This window comes from Arachis ipaensis, chromosome B1, assembly GCF_059453495.1.
Source record: "Arachis ipaensis isolate K30076 ecotype BB chromosome B1, ASM5945349v1, whole genome shotgun sequence".
NCBI lineage: Eukaryota > Viridiplantae > Streptophyta > Magnoliopsida > Fabales > Fabaceae > Arachis > Arachis ipaensis.
This window is the reverse complement of record NC_142436.1, coordinates 139,269,246-139,290,989: the sequence shown is the minus strand read 5'-3', so window position 1 is coordinate 139,290,989 and position 21,744 is coordinate 139,269,246. Positions and strand designations below refer to the sequence as shown.

General features: G+C 30.1%; 1 protein-coding gene across 1 annotated transcript; it reads left to right on the top strand.

The window, feature by feature from the left end:
- Nucleotides 1-16,446: 16,446 nt before the first annotated feature.
- OPT3 (oligopeptide transporter) lies at nucleotides 16,447-20,627 on the top strand. Its single transcript, XM_016340311.2, has 6 exons — nucleotides 16,447-17,093; nucleotides 17,540-17,637; nucleotides 18,420-18,989; nucleotides 19,097-19,352; nucleotides 19,457-19,639; nucleotides 19,730-20,627. The coding sequence occupies exons 1-6, from the start codon at nucleotides 16,584-16,586 to the stop codon at nucleotides 20,342-20,344; spliced, it is 2,232 nt and encodes a 743-aa protein (XP_016195797.1). The 5' UTR covers nucleotides 16,447-16,583; the 3' UTR covers nucleotides 20,345-20,627.
- Nucleotides 20,628-21,744: the final 1,117 nt, after the last annotated feature.

Here is a 21,744-nt window from a genome sequence, read left to right as displayed (position 1 = left end):
GTTTCCAAGGACATAAAGGTTTTACGACGCGATAATACTATTGAATACCGTGATTTCAAACTTTTAACCTTTCTCTGAGAATAGGGTACTTTGTCTAAGTTTTTTTGTCCTGGTACGTCTCAACAAAATGGATGAGATGAAAGCAAATACAGTCACATTCTTGAATCTGTTCGTGCAATGCTTCTTTCTTCTTCGTGTCCTGAGCGTACTTGGGGTGAAGCTGTTTTTACTACTGTTCATGTTATCAATAGACTTCCTTCTTCTGTCCTTGGTAACGTTACTCCCTTTGAGCGTCTTTATCATACCTCTGCAGATTATAGTTCTCTTCAAGTTTTTGGTTGTGTCTGTTTTGTTCTTTTTTAGCCTCATAAACATAGTAAACTTAAACATTGGGCTCGCATGTATTGTTTCCTTAGTTATGGCACTAAACACAAGGGTATCGTTGTTGGGATCCTCTATCTAGATGTATTTGTATATCTCGTCATGTTGTCTTCTGGGAGCATCACATATTTTCTGGGTTCTCCTCCTTTGTGTCCATTCTTCCTACTCAGTCACCCTTTATCACAAACCCCAATGTTGATCTTTTTTCCAGTGATGATTCTAGAGGTTCTATCTCGAGTCAACCTATAATGCCTCCTACTCTTCTACCTTCTCCATCTCCCGATGATTACAGACCAGGAGATGATCCTGCTCCTGCCGTCATGCCTCCTCCTTCCACTCGTTCTGTTAGGGTAAGGAATCCACCTTCTCATCTTCTTGATTATCATTATTTTTCTACTATTCTTCATCAACATGAGCCTAAGTCTTTCAGAGAAGCCTCCACAAATCCAAATTAGCAGTAAGCAATGCAGGAAGAAATCCAAGCACTTGAAAAAATACACACTTGGAATTTGATTGATCCCCCTTCTGATCAGAAAGTTGTGGGTAGTAGATCGGTATACAAGATTAAAACTCACTTTGATGGTTCTATTGACCGTTATAAGGCACAATTGGTTGCTCAAGGTTGTACGCAAGTGTATGGTATTGACTATGAAGAGACTTTTGCTCCTGTTGCTCGTCTCACATCTGTTCGAGCTCTTCTTGCCATTGCTGCGGTCAAAAAATAGTCTCTCAGTCAGATGGACGTGAAGAATGCATTTCTTAATAGAGATTTAAAAAAGAAGGTCTATATGAAACCACCTCCGGGTTATCCTTGTCCTTCTAGCAAAGTCTGTCTCCTTCGCAAGGCACTTTATGGTCTTAAGTAAGCTCCTCGTGAATGGTTTAACAAGTTCAGCACCATATATGTAATCTCGGTTTCACTTGTAGCCCTAATGAGAATGCTCTCTTTATTCATAAAAGTGAATGTGGAGTTGTTCTTCTGCTTTTGTATGTTGATGACATGATCATTACCGGAGATGATGTTGATGGTATTTCTAATCTTAAAGCCTCTATTCACCATACTTTTGAGATGAAAGATCTTGGTTCTCTCAGTTATTTTCTTGGTCTCGAGGTCATATCCACATATGATGGTATCTATCTCTCTCAAGGTAAGTATGCTTCAAATCTTCTTGCTTGCGTCGGAATTACAGATAGTCGCACTGAGTCTACTCCCCTTGAGCCTAATGCTTGATTTACCCATATGGATGGCACTATTTTAGATAATCCCACTATTTATCGATAGTTAGTTGGAGGTCTCGTCTACTTGATTGTCACCCGACTAGATGTCGCCTATCCAGTTCATGTTCTTAGCCAGTTCTTGTCAGCTTCTCGTACTACTCAGTATGCGGCAGCTCTTCGTATTCTTTGCTACATCAGAGGCACTTTAGTTCATGGCCTTTATTTTTCTGTCCATTCATCTTTATCCCTTCAGGCGTACTCAGATGCTAATTGGACTGGTGAACCCACTGATCGTCGTTCTATTACTGGTTATTGTTTGTTCCTTGGCGACTCTCATCTCTTGGCGAGCTAAGAAGCAAACATTCATTGCTCGATCAAGCACAGAAGCTGAATACCGTGCTCTCGCTGACACCACTGCTAAGGTTGTCTCAATTCATTAGCTTATTGCAGATTTGGGTGCTCCTCAGTCATTTCCAACCGACATTTTTTTTTGACAATTGCAGTGCTATTCAAATTGCACACAATGATGTGGTTCATGAATGCACCAAACACATTGAGATTGATTGTCATTTTCTTCGGCAACGTCTCCTTATTGATGCTGTTTACCTCATCGCTGTTGGAACTCTGGATCAGACTGCTGATATCTTCATGAAGGCTCATCATTCTACTCGTTTCCGGGCTCTAGTATCCAAACTCAAGATGGTATTTTTAGCTCTCACTTGAGTTTGAGAGGGAATGTTTGAGAATAATTAAAATCAATTTAGATAAATTAGTATCGTTTATATTTATATAGAATATATGTATATTAATTGTAAGATTGTATGCTTTTATTACTTTGATTCTTCTAACTCCTATATATACCCCTATATATTGTACCTTTTTTATAGACTGAATAATACACTCTTCAGATAACTCTCTTGTTTCTAATATAACATAATTACTTCATTCACTTTTCTTTTTTTTCAACTCACTTAATATAATATATATCTATTTTTTTTGAAAAGTCTACTATGTAAATTAAAAAAAATCCACACGTATAAATTTTATGTGTTTAATTTAGATTAATAATACTAAACATTTGTCAGTATGCTACATCTTAATATTTTAAGTGAAGTTGTGTCAATCATGATACTAATAAAACATGACATAATTTTGTTTCATTTTAATGACATTAATTAGTTGCTATAGTTTGCTGTTAATAATAATTATCTTTTTTTTACTTGCTATGTCATTAAATCACTCAATAAATTGGTTCGTTCTTAATAATTCATGTTTATTTTTTGTTGTTGGTTTGTCGTTAGAATTAATCATGAAGAATCACTTAATATTTTTAATTAATAACAATGTTATGTTATTTAAATTTAATATTTTTAGATTAATCCATTTTTGTTTAAAAAAAAGTGAATAAATTTTAGTTGAAGAAAATTTTGGTTAAAAAATACAAATTTTTTAATTATTTCATATAATTTAATAAATAAATATATTTATTATTTAAATATAATGATATATATTAATAAAAGATAAAGTTGTCTACTATAAAATTTTAATCCATCTGATAAATCTTTCCTACAACAAAATTCAATTTAATTTTATAATTTTACTAATTAATTTTAAACACTAAAATTTTATTCAATCCTGTACTATTAAAAGTTTTTAAATAAGCGAATTTTTATATTTGGTAATTTTTTTACCCTGTGAATGCTGAAGTGATTTCTACCTTTCAATCCACGTTTATTCTTTTAGTTTTGAAATTCAAAAAATTAGGGTAGTGACAATTGTTTTTTCCTTTTTATAACAGATATTTTTTAACTAGTTCGCTTTAACTGGTTACCTTCTAGTTACTCCCTGACGAAACAGAAACCATGTTGTATGGTCCACATTGGTTGGGGAACGAAGCATGCCTTATAAGGGTGTGGATACCACTTCATAGCATGACGCATTTTGACGAGTGAGTGTAGGGGTTTCAGCTATCATCCCTGTCGTCAAAATAAAAACCGTGAAGCCTTGTGTGCCAAAGCTGACATGTTGGACTGAAATTTATTTTCTATGTACCAATTGTGTCTTTCATTATTCATATATTTGTTATTTTTTTATAATATTTTTTTCCAATACTCTCTTATGCATATTATTATTTTTTATAAAATTTCTATTCTTTTTAATATGATTTTTCTACGGTTATTATTATTTTTTTATATAAAATATTTTTTGCTTTGTATTATAATTTTATTAATCCTATTAGAATACTCAAGAGTATTAAAATTACTAAAAAAATATTAAAATTTATTTAAATATTTAAAATAAAATTATAAGATCACGTAAAATAATTATTTAAATTTATGTTCTTTTCTGTAATTTTTTTATCTAAAATTAATTTTGAATAATGCAATTTAAATAATATTTAATTTATTATAATCTATTTTGACTAAAAATTATCAAACATAAACTATGTTACTACCAATTTATTTTTTATCAAAATCAATTTTACACAAACTTTCATTTACCAGATTAATCCAAACATTTGCAATTAACCCAAAATAAATTATATTCGTTAGATCAGCATTAATGTATATATGCTAAGAGTACTACCTATATATATTTGTATTTTCTATTTGCATTAGATCAGCACATTCGTGATTTATGAAGTGGCATATTAATGTAAAGCATGGAGACAAGCTGAAGGTAAGAAGATTAGAAGAATATTCTACTACGTTTTCTTATTGAGATGAAATATTGTATACTTGTCCATAATTTTGATTACTGTGCTGCCAAAAAGTTTATAATCCTTACCCACCCGCGTTCAATGGCCTAGGTTATAATGCCTACATTATTAGTGTTTTTTCTTGTGTGGTATCAGAAAATGTCAACGCAATCTCGCTATTACTGTAGAAGTTGCTGGGACCGCATAAATGTTGTTCAATAGTGGCCAGTAATATTGAGCTATAATTTTAGTTTAACTACTGGATATTAAGTTATTGGTATTATTGAGGTGCTTTGGCCTTGGAAAATAAAATGAGAGGAATTGAGCCAAGTGTAAGGTGAGGAATCCTAATCCAATAAGTGTAGGCATAGGTGATGCATGTTAATAACTTGTCAAAGAAAATGTATACTAACACCTAATTTGCTAAAAAACAGGGTGGGTTTGGGTTTGCGTTGAAAGAGAGGAGTATGTTTTGAATTTTTTAAACGTTTCATTTTTATATTTTAACTTTATGCAGAAATGATTTTTATCTTTCAACTCTCACGTATACCAAAAGCTACAAGTTTTTGTTTTTAAGTTCACTTTTTTGTTGTACTGACAAAATTTTTTATATACCAATTGTGTCTTTCATTATTTATATATTTGTTATATTTTTACAATATTTTTTCTCCAATACTCTCTCATGCATATTATTACTTTTTTATAAAATTTTTATTTTTTTATATGAATTTTTTTATTGTTATTATTTTTTTGTTTGTATTATGATTTTATTAATACTATTAAAATACTGAAGAGTACTGAGAGTACTAAATAAATATTAAAATTTATTTAAATATTTAAAATAAAATAATTATTTAAATTCATGTCATTTTTTGTAATTTTTATCTAAAAGTAATTTTAAATAATGTAATTCAAAAAATATTTAATTTACTATAATCTATTTTAAATAAAAATTACTAAACATAAATATCGTTGATACTAACTCACTTTTAATCAAAATCAATTTTATACAAATTTTTTTCTACAAATATTAATCCAAAAACAAATTAGTATAGTTAGCTTTTGTTCATTTTACAAATTATAAAAAAATATTCATTGGTCTTTCATGTTATTTGTTATTTGTAAAAAAGCTGTTATTATCATAAGTACGTAACTTTTATCGATAACTAATATTAATGTATTATATAATTTTTTTTTAAATAAAAAATAATTTTTATTTAAATCAATACTAAATTACTAACTATTCCCCTATCTTTTTGAAAAAAGAAAAATATTCAAGCTCTAATATTTTTTAGAATTATGAGACATGTGTTGGTCGTCAACGCGAAACTTAATAAGTAGAGTTTAACAGTATTTGTTCTCTTTCAATGAATGCTGGCTGGTGTTCATGTGGGAGGTGGGATCCACCACTTGACCATAGAAGCATCAACGTTCGGTTCTAAAGCAGCTCTTAGTCTCTTCAATCTCCCCCAATTCTTTCCATGTTTCTTCCTTTTCTGACACGTTGATTTCCCTTTCCCTTTAAACTTTTAGCTCAATTTTTTTTTCACTATAATTAAAGTTGTTCTTTTTGTTTTATTTATCTCTCAAATATGGAGGACAATGTATAATTAATACTTATTTAATTAATCTTATCTAAAATCCCTACTATCAATCTATCATCATAAGAGATGAGTGGTGACTGTGGTTGAAAGAATATTAAGGGATAATATTGTATATAAATATAGGTAATTTAATTTATTTTTTAAGTATGTTTATATTTTAATATATATTTTATATTAATAATTAATTTAATGATTGATTTTATATACGTAATATGATTAATTATATATAAAGCAAGTACAGTTCAAAATGTATCCATTTTTTTATTTGATAAAGTTAAGAAATAATAACTCAATTAATTAATTTATTTTAATATTTATAATTTTATATATATAATATTTATAATTATATATTTATTATATCAAATTTTATTTAATTATTTTAGTAACAATTGAATAATGAAAAATAAAATAAGCAACAGTTAAAAAAATACAAAATAAATTTTGATTCAATCTTAAGTTAATTTTCTATTGTCTTCAAAAAGATATTTATTTTTTATTTTATTCATATCCTTTGCCTATAATAATTCATAGTTTTTTCATTGATTTTCTTCTGAAATAACGCATTAGATATCAGATGTAATATTCCATTTCAACATTATTTGAGTCCACAAATGATAAGAATGTAATTTTTCTCATTTATTCATAATTATAAATAAGGAAAACAAGTGTCAAACTGGTAATATTACTTGAAAATAATAAAATATCGCCAAGCCACTTTGACCCTACTGATGAAAATTTAATTTGTGCTTGTTTCACTTGAATTAACTAAACAATACTTATATTTAGTCTTGTACGTAATTATACACCTATGTATATATTTGTATTTCGTTACTTTTAATAAGATATTGTACCTAATTTCTCCAGATATGAGGATGAGAGGGTGTAGAAAAATGCCAACGTTAATTAAGATGAGAATTGTTTTTATAAATAGGGTGGAATTTGTTGTTTATATGAGTTTTTTTTATTGTTAATGTTTTTTTGTATAAAATACTTTTTTGTTTTATATTATGATTCTATTAATTCTATTAGAGTATTAAAGAGTACTGAGAGTACTAAAAAAATATTAAAATTTATTTAAATATTTAAAATAAAATTATAAAATAATTATTTAAATTCATATCTTTTTCTATAATTTTTTATTTAAGAATGGTTTTAAATAATATAATTTAAACAATATTTAATTTATTATAATCTATTTTAAATAAAAATTATTAAATATAAATCTTGTTAATATCAATTTACTTTTAATCAAAATTAAAATTAATTTTATACAAATTTTGATTTACAAATGTTAATCCAAGCATATTAGTATGGTTGGTTTTTGTTCATTTTACAAATTATAAAAAAAATCCATTGGTCTTTCATGTTATTTGTCGGTTGTAAAAAATTGCTATTATTATAGGTACTAAATTTCAATGATAACTAATATTAATGTATTATATAATTTTTTTTATAAAAAAAATAATTTTTGATTAAATCAATACTAAATAACTAACTATCTCCTTGTCTTTTGAAAAAAAAAAAATTTGAAGCTCTAATATTTTTCTAAAATTATGATACATGTCTTTTGGTCCGTCAACGCAAAACTTAATAAGTAGAGTTAAACTTAATAAAGTAGAGTTCGGCAGTATTTGTTTTGTTTCAATGAATGCAAGCTGGTGTTCACGTGGGAGGTGAGATCCACCGCTTGACCATAGAGGCATGAACGTTCAGTTTTAAAGCAGCTCTTAGTCCCTTCAATCTCCCCCAATTCCTTCCATGTTTCTTCCTTTTCTGACACGTTGATCTTCCTTTATCTTCTAGCTTTAGCTCAATTTTTTTTTATTATAATTAAATCTGTTTTTGTTTTGTTTTATTTATCTCTCAAATATGGAGGGCAATGTACAATTAATGCATATTTAATTAATCTTATATGATGGTGTGGGACGAAGAATTTAAATCTCTATTATCATTGTAAGAGGTCGAGTGGTGACTAAGGTTAAAAAAATGTTAAGGGATAGTATTTATATATAAATATATATGTAATTTAATTTATTTTTTATATATATTTATATTTTAATATATATTTTATACTAATAACTAATTTTAATAATTAATTTTAATGTATATATAATATGATTATATATATATAAGGCGAGTACAGTTCAGAATATATCCATTTTTTTATTAGGTAAAGTTAAGAAATAATAACTCAATTAATTTATTTATGTTAATATTTATAATTATATATATAAAATATTTATAATTATATATTTATTATATTAAATTTTACTTAATTATTTTAGTAACAGTTGAGAAATAAAAAATAAAATAAACAACAGTTAAAAAATATCGAATAAACTTTGAACTATCTTGAGTTGATTTTGTATTGTCTTCAAAAATATATTTATTTTATATTTTATTCAGATCCTTTACCTACAATTCATAGTTTTTTTCATTGATTATTCCCTTCTAACTAAAATAATGTATTTGATATTAGATGTGATATTCCATTTCAACATTTGGATCCATAAATTATACAATGCAATTTTTCTCATTATTCGTAATCATAAATAAGGTAAACAAGTGTCAAACTTGTAATATTACTTGAAATGCTACGTTAGCAACAGCATATCTGCCAACTTCTGCTAACTCTTATTTATAATTGTGTTTCATGAAAGTGTGTTCGTGGATGTGTCTAATAAAAATATCTTTTTTATAGCTTTGTTTAATAGAAGTGTCTTTATAACTATATTTTCTGGATGTGTCTCTTTATATATGTATTTAAAATATATTAATTATTAGACACATCCACGAATACACTTCCATGAAACACAATTATAAATAAGAGTTGACAGAAGTTGACAAATAGTATGTTGGTACCCTATACTTTTTCTACTTGAAAATAATAAAAGATCGTCAAACCACTTTAACCCTAAGGATGAAAATTTGATTTGTGTTTATTTCACTTGAATTAACTAAACAATAGTTATATTTAGTTGTATGTAAATTATACATCCATATACATTTGTATTCCATTACTTTTAATAGGTTATTGTATCTAATTTCGCCAGATATGAGGATGAGAGGATGTAGAACAATGCCAACACTAATTAAAATGAGAATTTCTTTATAAATAGGGTGGAATTTTTAAATGGGAGTCATTTAGATAAAGATGTCAAAAATATTTTTTTTAAAGATATTTTTTAAAAATTAAAATTTAACACATATAATCAATTAAATTGTATTATTTTTATTAAAATTAGACTGGACAAATCAATTTAGCAAAAAAAATAATAAATTAAATTTTTAAACCGGTATAAATTAATATTTTTTATAAAAAAATTACTACAATATCTCTATTATAAAATACAACTAAAATATTCTTATCAATATATATATATATATATATATATATATATATATATATATATATATTGAAAACTTTAAATTCTAACCCTATAACGATAGAGAAGAAAATGGCTAGAATTTAGAATTTTTAAAATTAATATATATAATAAGAGTATTGTAATCATTTTTTATAAAAAATAATATTAATTTAGACAAATTTAAAATTTAATTTATTATTTTTCGGTCAAATTAATTTATCTGACATAATTTTGATAAAAATAACATAATTTAAATGATTATATATATTAAATTTTAATTATTATAAAATATCTTTAAAAAAATACGTTTTCTGTGTCTTTATAACAGCATCCTTTTTTAAATTCATGCGCAAGGGTAAGCATAATTTCCATTTTAAGCTTTCTAGTACTTCTTCCTCTTCATATCTACGTAACATAAAGAAAAGGTGACAAATAATTAATGCCGTGTTTTTGTTTTCCTCCGAGGAAGCTGATTCCTAATCTTTTCGTCGTATGTCATTAATTGTTTAATATATACCAAGTATGAAGTTTATTTAGCTGAAAACATAGTTTTTAAAAGTTTAGGAAGTTATCTATAATCCTTTTTTTTTTGTGTATATTACCAGACCAACCGTCATATATCTATAAAATTATTAATTTTTTTTGCCTACAACCACAAAATTGATGCTACCTTTTTACCGTATTACCCAACCCGCTATCTTAATTTCGTTAACAATATTATGAGCCTATGAAGAGAAGTCAGATTAAATAGAAGGTCAGAGTGAAAGGGAAGGTGACACAAGCATGAAGCATCTACTACTCAGAATCAATCATTAATTTTTATTTGCGGTGTATCGCCACATATATTAGGCATATTAATTAATGAAATTTTTTAAAATAAGTCCTAAAAACATAAATAAAAAATATTATAAAAAATATTTTATAAAAATTGTTAAAAGAAAAACAAATATTTTTATATTTTTAATACATTAATATATTAAAAATATTAAAAAATTTTATTATTATATTTTTAAAAAATATTTTTAAAATATAAATTAACTAAATTTTTAATTAATTGCACTTAAATTTTTTTTTTTCCTTTGTGATTAATGCACTACAATATGAGATTGCACCCGCTTTTAAGTTACGTGGCTGTGACGTGTTACATGTAACGGAAAGTCCGCAACTAGGCGATAAACTTTCCAGTTAGTATGACGGTGTTAGTGGTCCGCTTGCTGACATAGATAACCTTTTTCTGACGTGTGGTGCCACTTCACCCTAGCTTTTCTTATCACTTACCGGTTTCTCAGACACGCGTTCAAGCACGTGAAACTCACACGATCTAATGGTCCTTCTCCTTCTTGGCTTCTTCATACTAGTGCTGTATTGCAAGTACTCTTTATTGGTTTTTGTTGCAATGCGCCCCACCATAACTTCTCCTTCGTTCAAAATGGGAGCAATGAATTTTTAATATGGTGGTTCACAGGTTCACTAAAATAGATCATTATTCAAATTTTTTAATTTTTGTTAGTGTATCTAAATTTTATATTTTAACAAATACATGATGAATATGTTAAAAATTAAAGTTTTATATAATTTTTATAACCCATTAAAAGTTAACAAAATAAAAATACCAATAGTTTTCGTGCTTCATCTCATATTTGGCATCTCTCTCTGTGTCATAACAGCTGTTAACAATAATCAATTAGAAATTAATAATTTTTTTTATATTTTTAATATGCAAGAGGTAAAAATGTTGGAATAGTTAAATTTATATTCAGTCTAATTTAACGTGTCACAAAATAAATTTATTTTATTTTTTAAAAGTCTAAATTTATTAATAAATCAAATTCAGCATCACAAATTAATCAAATTAACATATAAGACCAACCTAACTTTAAGAATGACAATATAGAGGAATAGAGATGGAAGACAACCCTCCATTTTTTATCCCATATAACCACAAATTTCTTCTCATTTTCTATGATAGAAAAACATTTATCTCCATCACATTTTCTATGGAAAAATATAGTTCTACTGAATTTAAAAAAAAAATCCTTAATTTCATAAGACGTCACTCTACGACCCATAATGTTAAGCTTAGTATTGTTAAATGCCGGAAACTTATTCTTAAGCACGTAGGAAGGGTTGTCACAGGTGTCTTGATAAAGGTTAGAAAAGAAGAAAAAGATAAAATGCTCTGGATCATTTTTTATCCTAACTCACATACCATCATCATTTTGTAAAGAAATAGCTTTATTTTTTCTTCTACAAATCATAATATACCCATAAAAAAATCTAGTATTACAATATCCAAATTCGATCCATTTACTCTGAGATCGGTACCACAATAATTTCTCCACTTTTTAATTTAAGTGTGGAAGGAGAAATGGTGTAGTATATAATTATGGAGTGTATAGGTGTTTTATGCGACCGTGGTGTTAGGAGTAAAAATCGGACCGTCCGATTTTTGAGTACACAAATCGGAGGGTCCGATTTCTATTTAAAAAATTTAAAAATTTTGGAGTACACAAATCGGATTTTTAAATACAAGTCGGAGGATCCGATTACCTTCACCAAAGTTTAAATTTTCTTTTCCACACTAATCGGACTGTCCGATTAGTAAACTTAAAAATTTTTTACAAAGAAATCGGATGGTCCGATTTCTTCATTCCTTATTTCAGACAAAATTGTCCCACATCCATGTCTAACACTCACAGTTTCCACAACGATGCACAACACACATATATTTTTCATATCCAAAAAAATTAGCCTAATTTCTCTTGAGCAAACACTTTTTCATATTTTTTGCACAAATAAAATTGCAAGATGTTTTAAGTAATAGTTAACTCTATTAGAGAATGAATTTGCAATACTTTAAAGTCTAAAGAGAATTCTTTTTCTTTTGAAAATTTTTCAAAAATGGAATTGTTTCAGTCTTTGAGAGATCGCTGAAAATTATTGACACTACTAAACCAAAAAGTTTCAAATTTTCAGCTGTCCTTAACCATGCTATCAAACTCGAGTGAGTCGTAAAAAAATAGAACAATCTTTTTTCTTTGTTGCACATGGTATTTTGAAATAATTAAAGATAAAAGTTGGTGTGATCAAATTTGAGCATATGAAGATACTTAACAAAGTTATCTAAAAATTAGATTTGTCAATCTGAATTTTTAGTAGCACAGTTTAGTTTAACCACCAAATTACCTCTCTTCTAAGTAAAAGGTTAGCTCATAAAACTTAGATAAATTAAATCATAGTCGAAAACGCAATCCTAAAAATATAAATAAACACCAGAGTCATTCCTAATAGCACCACTACGTCTTTTATGATCATGGAGAATAGCATTAAAATCACCTATTAAACACCAGAAAGTATTAATGTTATCTTTCAAATGTCTCAAATTATTCCACAAAAATTTTCTATTCACTTTTTGGGGACTATCATATATAGTTCTGAGTAACAAAAGAGCCGAATTATTACAAGATATCAAAAGATGAATGAACTGTCTATTATGATCTAGAATGTCAACCTTTTAAATACTTGAATCTAATAAAACTCAGATACCGCGAGAATGGCCACTAGCCTCTTCAACAAAGCAACCATCAAAATCTAATTTATTCCTAACTTCTTTTTTCCGATCCCACTTAGATGAGTTTCGAACAAGAGCAGAAAGTTTGCATCAACTTCACGTCTTAAGTCTATAATTAACGAAGATAACCATTTAATACCAACGCTTCTACAATTCTAATTGATAATATTAAATATTCATAAGGAAGATATAGAAGAGGTAGGTCATAAAAAACTTGGATATCAGTTTTGAGCATTCGACCTTTATTTCAGACCAAGATGGTCCCAGAGAAGGAGCTCGCTACCATCTTGTGAATGAAAAAATCATTTTTAACTACGTGTTGATCGAGACACTTGCCAGAATCTTTCATCGCTAGGAAGGCATCCATCTGCTCTTGTTGTAGCTGGCGCATGCTATCAAGCATTACCACTTTCATAGTCTCCACATTCAGACTCCTGCATTTAGATCTTTGTGGAAAGAAAGATTTTGGAGAGTCGACAAGAATGGCTACTTGTTTCCGATGGTTTTGACCTCTAATGAGTGTGAGCTTCTCATTTTTTGCGGCCCCGTTTTGACATTGAATTTTTCTTCTGGATTGATTGGTATTTGAGAGTATTTATCTTAAGGGATTTTTTTTTTTGAGAAGCTGGTCCCTTCTTAAGGCCGCTTTGGGCCTGGACAATCTGGATCCCAGGATCGTTAGGACTGTTGCCCTTTTCCTCAATAGTTCTCATAATTTTCTTCCCATTCCTCATAAAGAGCATTAAAACGTGAACCTTCTTTCGAATAATTAGAATTCAGATTTACCTTCTTTTTTATATTGGAATTCGAATCATAACCATATTGGATTCATTTCTTTTTTAAAAAAGAATTTTTTTTTCCGTCCAATTGGCCTCTTGACCAACATTCATGAGCCAAAATTCGTAAATTCCTTTGTATTAGACTTTTGTGCATTAACTCCTGCGTTACTCTTTCTATTTTGGTCTTCCTTTCCATCAACGGCAGCCCCTTCTCTAGTCATATCTATGTCACCTGAATTTTGTTGGTTGTAGCGACTTTTGGATTTCAAAGTTCTCGTAGCAAGAGTTAAGGCGATGCCTGTATTTTCCACAAGAGAAACAAATCTGATGCAGCCTTTCATACTCAATGTTTAGTTCGCTATCCAACACAGAAATACGAGGCACCGTTTTTAGCAAGATCAATCTTCACACATCTTCTAGCAAATTTTTCTGTTAAGTGTATAGCAATTAATTATACGATCAATTTTGAACATATATACAATGACTGACTCCACCTTTAATAGAAAACGTTGAATATTAAGGTCAATGGGCAGATTATGAATGTGAATCCATACAACAATCTTTCAGACAATATCTTTAAACGTGAGAAAGAAAGATCTCCATCTTTGAACGATGAGGTAGTGACCCACAATCATCGATAGTCCTTCCATGAGAGTAGTCCTCGTCATCTGAAAAATAAACAAAAAAATAATCACAATTCAAATCAATGATATCAATCATACTATTTTTTACTCAATCTCTTTTTAGACATTGTTTCATGAAAGTCAAACCAACCGTTTTTCCCAACATTTTCACAATAAAGACGTTTTTCCAAAATTTACACCAATCTTCGAATTCTTCCTTTGAGACTGGAATTATCCGATAAGGATCAAACTCTAACATTTTTGTGTTGGTCATTGTCTTCTTGATACATCGGTCTTCCAGATTGGAATTATCTTTTGCCATATCATCATCCAGATCAAAGTTATGGAATTCCTTTAAGTCAAGAGATCCAAAGAGAGTCAGAAGTGAATCTTTTACATAATTTTTGTATTCACACGTTCATTAGGATTTCCCATGTCCGAAGTATCCATGGACTCTATCGGTTGATTAAGATCAATCTCATCGCGTGTTTTAATTATTTTTTGTACTACGTTTAACTAGATCCTTCTCTTGTGATAAAACTCTAAAAGGGCATTCCATGTTATTAACTTTTGTTAAGGGAAAATAATGTTTAAAACGGGTCTAAACAGACTAAACTAGTCTAGTAGTTATTACATTTGATTTGTACATGTAAGAATGTTCTCATTGTTAATTATTAGTTCTTAATTAATTAGCGAAAGGCCATTTTTTTAAATTTGTTTTTCTCCAATAATCACAACTGTTTATTAGCGATAAATGTTATTTATTATTGGATTTTTTTTGTGACTATTTATTATTGGATTTGAGTTAATGTTAGTTAATTTTTTATTTTCAAATTAAAATTATTAATTTTCTAACTTCTTTTATTAACAGTCATGAGGATAAGTTTAATTTTTAAATGAGTAAGAAGAAATAAGAATGGTATACTTAATTTAGTAAACTTGTTAATTTTTATAAATATTCTAATAAATATATTAAAAACTTAAATTTTATGATATATTAAATTTTAACATCTAATAATCTTAATATGTTGTCTAAACTCTTACTAGATTTAAAAAATCTCTTCCTAGATTTGAGTAATGTTGTTAGAGAAATACCATTAAGTGTCTGAATAAACCGAAGACTATGGTCCACGTAGGTGCAACATGTGGACTCCACTAAGTAGTTGGTAATCATGCAGGCAACACGAGAATAACACGAGCAACCGTTACATTGTGCCGACGTGGCATGGAGAGAATTTCCATGCGTCAGTTGCGGGTCCTACTTATCTGACATGGCACACCCCCTTTAACTGAGAACGGAAGGAGAAGTGTGTGACCCTCTTCTCAGAACGTGCTCTCACTCGCCCGACGAGGCTTTCCGACTTCAATTAGTGGCTGGTTATAATTTAAAGTCTTTCCCTAGTTTGAGAGTTTCCAGGCTAGTCATACCACATTCTTATTTTGTTATTTGACTTATTTCCATTTAAGTAGCACTATAATATGGATTAATAATTGTACATTATTAATTATTTTAATTGAATAATTATATAAAATATTTTAAAAATTAATTAAAAGAATTAAATAACAATTATATTAGTGTTTAATTTTAATGTATTAATAATATAAAATATTTTACACAATAATTTAATTACATAATTATTTTTACTAATATAATATTATGTAATAGAATGTATTTACTTTATATTGATATTGCATCAAAATTAAATTTATTATATTATATTAATATAAACATGTTTTACTAAAAAGTTAAGAATTTAATTTTAATATATCATCTCTATAAAAAATATATATATTTAATTATATAATGTTACATATTTATATTAAAAAAATAATTATTTTTTATATTAAATGTGTAAATATTATCCAAAAATAGATATAATTAAATAATTATATAAAAAATTTTATAATGCATCAAAATTAAAAAAATATTATGTACACACAAAAATTAGTTATTATGTATTTTTATATTAATATATATATTATTTTATTTATTTTTAATATATATTTTATATTTTAATATATATTGTATACAAATAAACTAATTTAATAACTAATTTTTAGCATGCAACTAATATAATTACAAAACTAAACTTAAATCATTACATGGAAATATATAATTCTATTTAATGTTCACAAATAACTTTTTAAGTATTCTAATTAATTACAGGTAATTTTATATTTAGAAAAATGTATAGGGGCATTTTGGGAATGTGAAAGTATTTTTATAAGGAGCGGGGAGAGGCAGAGACAGCTCCATGTATCCGAAGTACGGCAAAGAAAACACATCAACTCTCTCTGACTCTCTCACTCTCACTCACTCTTTCCCTTCCTCCTCTCTCCAATGGCGACCAAGAACCACGCCGATGATCCCACGGACACCGAGAAGGCCGCCAACGGAGGAGACCCTCCGTACGAAAGATGCCCCATCGAGGAGGTGGCTCTTGTGGTGCCGGAGACCGACGACCCTTCTCTTCCGGTGATGACTTTCAGAGCCTGGTTTCTTGGGATAACCTCATGCGTGCTCCTCATCTTCCTCAACACCTTCTTCACCTTTAGGACTCAGCCTCTCACCATTTCCGCCATCCTCATGCAAATCCTTGTTCTTCCCATAGGAAGGTTCATGGCTGCCACTCTCCCCACAGACCAGTACAACTTTCTTGGCTGGCGCTTCTCGTTGAATCCTGGCCCTTTCAACATGAAGGAACACGTCATCATCACCATCTTCGCCAACTGTGGTGTTTCCACTGGTGGCGGAGATGCTTACTCCATTGGTGCCATCACTGTTATGAAGGCTTATTACAAACAATCATTGACCTTCCTCTGTGCTCTCCTCATTGTCTTAACTACCCAGGTTTTTAATCTTTTCCTTCGCCCTCATTTTCAATCACTGGAGCTCTTGCTTGCTCATTTTTGTTTGGATGGAGATGCCAGGATGTAATCCTAATTGTTTTTCTTCTTTTTCTTTGTTTTGTTTTGTTTTGTTTTGTTTTTTCCCCTTATATAAATGAAATCTGTCTTCAAAATCTGTCCTTTTTTAATCGTCGACAATAAAATATGTTCTCCTGTATTTGTTTATTTATATACACAATCCTATCTTCGAATTGCTGGTTTTTTTTAATAGATGCAAAAAGTGTGACAGATTAGTCGAATTTTCAATAGTAAAAGTCCTTCTCTTTTGGATTTGTTTATTATTATTATTATTATATCTTTGAAGTTAATATTCTGGTCTTATTGGTCTCAATCTGCTGTGGAAAGTTTTCCTTTTTAAAAAGTGAAATGTTCTGAATTGCGTTGCAGGTATTGGGGTATGGATGGGCTGGGATTTTGAGGAGGTATCTGGTTGATCCTGTTGATATGTGGTGGCCAGCAAACCTTGCTCAAGTCTCTCTCTTTAGGTTCATTTCCTGCTCTCTTTCTTTCTTCCATCCTTCCATGTTACGGTTTCATAAGGACCTTGGTAGTGTGCTAATATTCCCTATTCAATATTCATTACGAATTCACCAATTTACAAAACCATGGACCACCCTTTGGTTGAGGAAGAACTCCACAGAAGTTTGCATTTCTTGCATTTTTAGAATTTGGGACATCACAAATTAACTTTAGAATGACTTGAAACAATTAAGGAAATATTTGTTTCGTTTGATATCAACCCAATTGGAGCCGTGACATTTCTTCCAAGTTCTAACTGAATAAGGAAATAATCAAATGATAACACGAATCAATTTTGTCATTGACTTGGAATTCTTATCACTAGCATATGATGGGAAACGCAAACATATTCTTTAGCCTTAGTGGACTCAACCGGGCAGTTGTAAGTAACAAGCGTCACAATTGGGCTCTTTTAGATGCCTTACGCCTGTGGAGTAAGGCATCTTCACTGCTGATGCTGAAAGGCTTATGCTATTAGTTCTGTTTTATTTTGTTACATTGGTGCAATATTTTCTTGAGGAGAGACATAACATTGAAAAGGTTAAAAAGTTCAAGTGGAAGATTTGTTAATATTTTACTCTCAATGTTTAAAATTGACTTCTCTAGATTTTGCATGTAGGCAATGATTTAGAATCTTGTCAAAATGAATCTATGCAACAGAAAAGTCCAATAATTAGTAGTCATATTTGCTTGTGCATTATTCCCTTTGTAATGTTATTCTGATTGCATCAGTACCTTTGTGCTACAGGGCACTCCATGAAAAGGACCACAAAACAAAAGGACTCTCAAGGATGCAGTTTTTCCTCATTGCCATGGGAGTGAGCTTCTTGTATTATATTCTCCCTGGATATCTGCTTATGGTATTGACATTCTTCTCATGGGTGTGCTGGGCATGGCCACATAGCATCACAGCGCAGCAAGTTGGATCGGCCTATCATGGACTCGGCATTGGTGCCTTCAGTTTTGATTGGGCTGGCATTTCAGCTTACCATGGCAGCCCTCTTGTTACTCCATGGTCTTCCATTGTTAATGTTGGAATTGGATTCATCATGTTCATCTACATAATCGTGCCCATATGTTACTGGAAGTTTAATACTTTTGATGCGCAGAAGTTCCCTATATTTTCTAATCAGTTGTTCACGGCCACCGGACAGAAGTATGACACCACCAAGATCTTAACCAAAAACTATGATCTTGACATAAATGCATACAACAAATATGGGAAGTTATACCTTAGCCCTCTGTTTGCACTATCAATTGGATCAGGTTTTGCAAGATTTACAGCAACCCTCACTCATGTTGCGCTGTTTTATGGCAGGTAGGCTGCTATCATAGCCTTTCACAAATTGTTCTCTCTTATATTTATATTAATGAATCACTTCGATAGATGGTTGGATTGATCTTCCATAAATTTCCTTTTCCCAGTGACATTTTGAGGCAGAGCAAATCAGCAATGAATAATGTGAAATTGGATGTCCATGGTAGACTCATGAAAGCTTATAAGCAAGTACCCGAATGGTGGTTCCTGATTTTGTTATTTGGGAGCATAGCACTATCCCTGCTGATGTCTTTTGTGTGGAAAACGGATGTGCAACTTCCATGGTGGGGAATGATCTTTGCTTTTGCTCTAGCTATTATTGTGACCCTCCCCATTGGTGTCATCCAGGCAACAACCAACCAGGTATTTCTACCATCTCTATCATCTCAATGTCCCTCCATTAATGTAAAGTGGGAATCCATGAGCATTCAAGCTTTAACATGAATTTTTCCCTTGTTACTTAACAGCAACCTGGATATGACATTATAGCACAATTCATGATTGGTTATGTCCTTCCCGGAAAACCAATTGCAAACTTGCTCTTCAAAATTTATGGAAGAATCAGCACTGTCCATGCTCTGTCTTTCTTGTCAGATCTCAAACTCGGACAGTACATGAAAATTCCTCCAAGATGCATGTATACTGCTCAGGTACGAGTCTCCTACTTTGCGTCCTTTTTCTTTTCTATAAATTTTCTTTACTCTTATTACTCACTTTTTTCTTTTGCCCTTCCAAAATAGCTGGTGGGAACTATAATTTCTGCTATAGTAAACCTTGGAGTGGCTTGGTGGATGTTGGATAACATCAAGGAACTATGCATGGATGACAAGGCCCACCATGACAGTCCTTGGACTTGCCCCAAATACAGAGTAACCTTTGATGCGTCGGTTATATGGGGTCTGATCGGACCAAGGCGCCTGTTCGGTCCCGGCGGGCTGTACCGAAACCTGGTGTGGCTATTCCTGATTGGAGCCGTGTTGCCGGTTCCTGTTTGGGTGTTGAGCAAAATCTTCCCTGACAAGAAGTGGATTCCCCTGATAAACATCCCTGTTATATCTTATGGCTTTGCCGGGATGCCACCTGCAACTCCCACCAACATTTCAAGCTGGCTAATCACAGGAATGATCTTCAATTTCTTCGTGTTCCGCTACCACAAACGATGGTGGCAGAAGTACAACTATGTTCTATCTGCAGCACTGGATGCAGGCACTGCTTTCATGGGCGTTCTTATCTTCTTTGCTCTGCAGAATGCAGGCCATAACCTGAAATGGTGGGGATCTGAGCTTGACCATTGTCCATTGGCTACTTGCCCAACTGCACCAGGAATTGTAGTTGACGGTTGTCCAGTATTCTAATAGATAGGCACAAACAACAAAGGGTTAAGCCTTTCCTTTTTATTGCTTCTGTTTGGGGTTGGGGTTGGGAAGAACCTAGCTAGTTAGGCTTTTAATGACAGGGTGAAAGGAATAACCAATTGCTTAGCAAATTATGTACATGTACATGCATGCATGCATGCTTATTATCGTGTGAGGTTTTTCTATATAGTACCTCTCTCATGTCCCTTGTAACTTGTAAAAGATATAAGATACTGTATGGGTTTTCACCATATTAAATGGATGGCTGCACAGTTGTATCTTATCTTGTGAGTCGTGTCACATGTTTGGACTTTTAGCATCAATATGCACTCATCGTTTAGCACCTAAAACGAAATAGAAATGGAATTTGAAGACCAAGGATATTTATGAACAGAAGTGGTGATCATGACTGGTGGAAATTCAAATTCATAGCTTTAGCAGAAAGAGACTCGTGAATAGTGCATGATAGAGGAGAGGAATCTAATACCAAAGGGAATAGGATGCATATAACCAATGAAAGATAACACAGGTGGCCTTGAAGTCAAGCCAACACCAAGTTCAACGAGTTTCCTATTCCATTCATCAAGGCCAAAAGTTGATGAGGACCAAATGCTTTCTATCTCCAATTACTCACCCCTTATCTGCAAAGGAGAGGTTCCACTTAGCTGTGAAAACCTCACTTTGATGTTTCCATGGATCTCTTACACTATGATTAGGATAGAAAGATTAACAAGAAGTTAAGGATTGCCATAGAAAAAAGATGAATTGAATTGAAATTGAAATTGAAAATAAAAGACAAAAATATAAATTAAAATTGAATAAAAATAGAATCACTATTTTTTTTTTTAATTTTTTGATATAAAAAGAAAGGAATTCACCTAACCTAATTTGTCACTCAACTTTATTTGTCTACCGGTGTAATAATTCGTGTCATGCACGCAATAAGATTAAAATTATAATTTTAAATTATTCTATTAAAATTAATTTGAATTGTAATAATTTAATTAATAAATAAATAATATGATGTGCATTGTTCGTGTTTTTTTAAATATGATATTAAATGTATTATTCCGTTTAAAATATTTAAATTATGTCAATCATAAATTATAATTATGATTTAAAAAAATTTCTTTGATATGATATTATTTTTTTTTTCTCCACTTTACTATTAATATATTGATATTGCAAGTCTAAATTACAGTATTTTACTGTATCTTGACTGAAAAAGAAAATAGTTATGTGTTTTTATCATTTAATTTATTTAATACACTATGTGCTAACATTAATGGTATTTTTTAAAAAATATATTAATAAAAATAGATATAATATAATTACAAATATAACATAAATAAATAAAATATATAAATAAATGCGAAACCAATATGTTTACCAATGTTGAT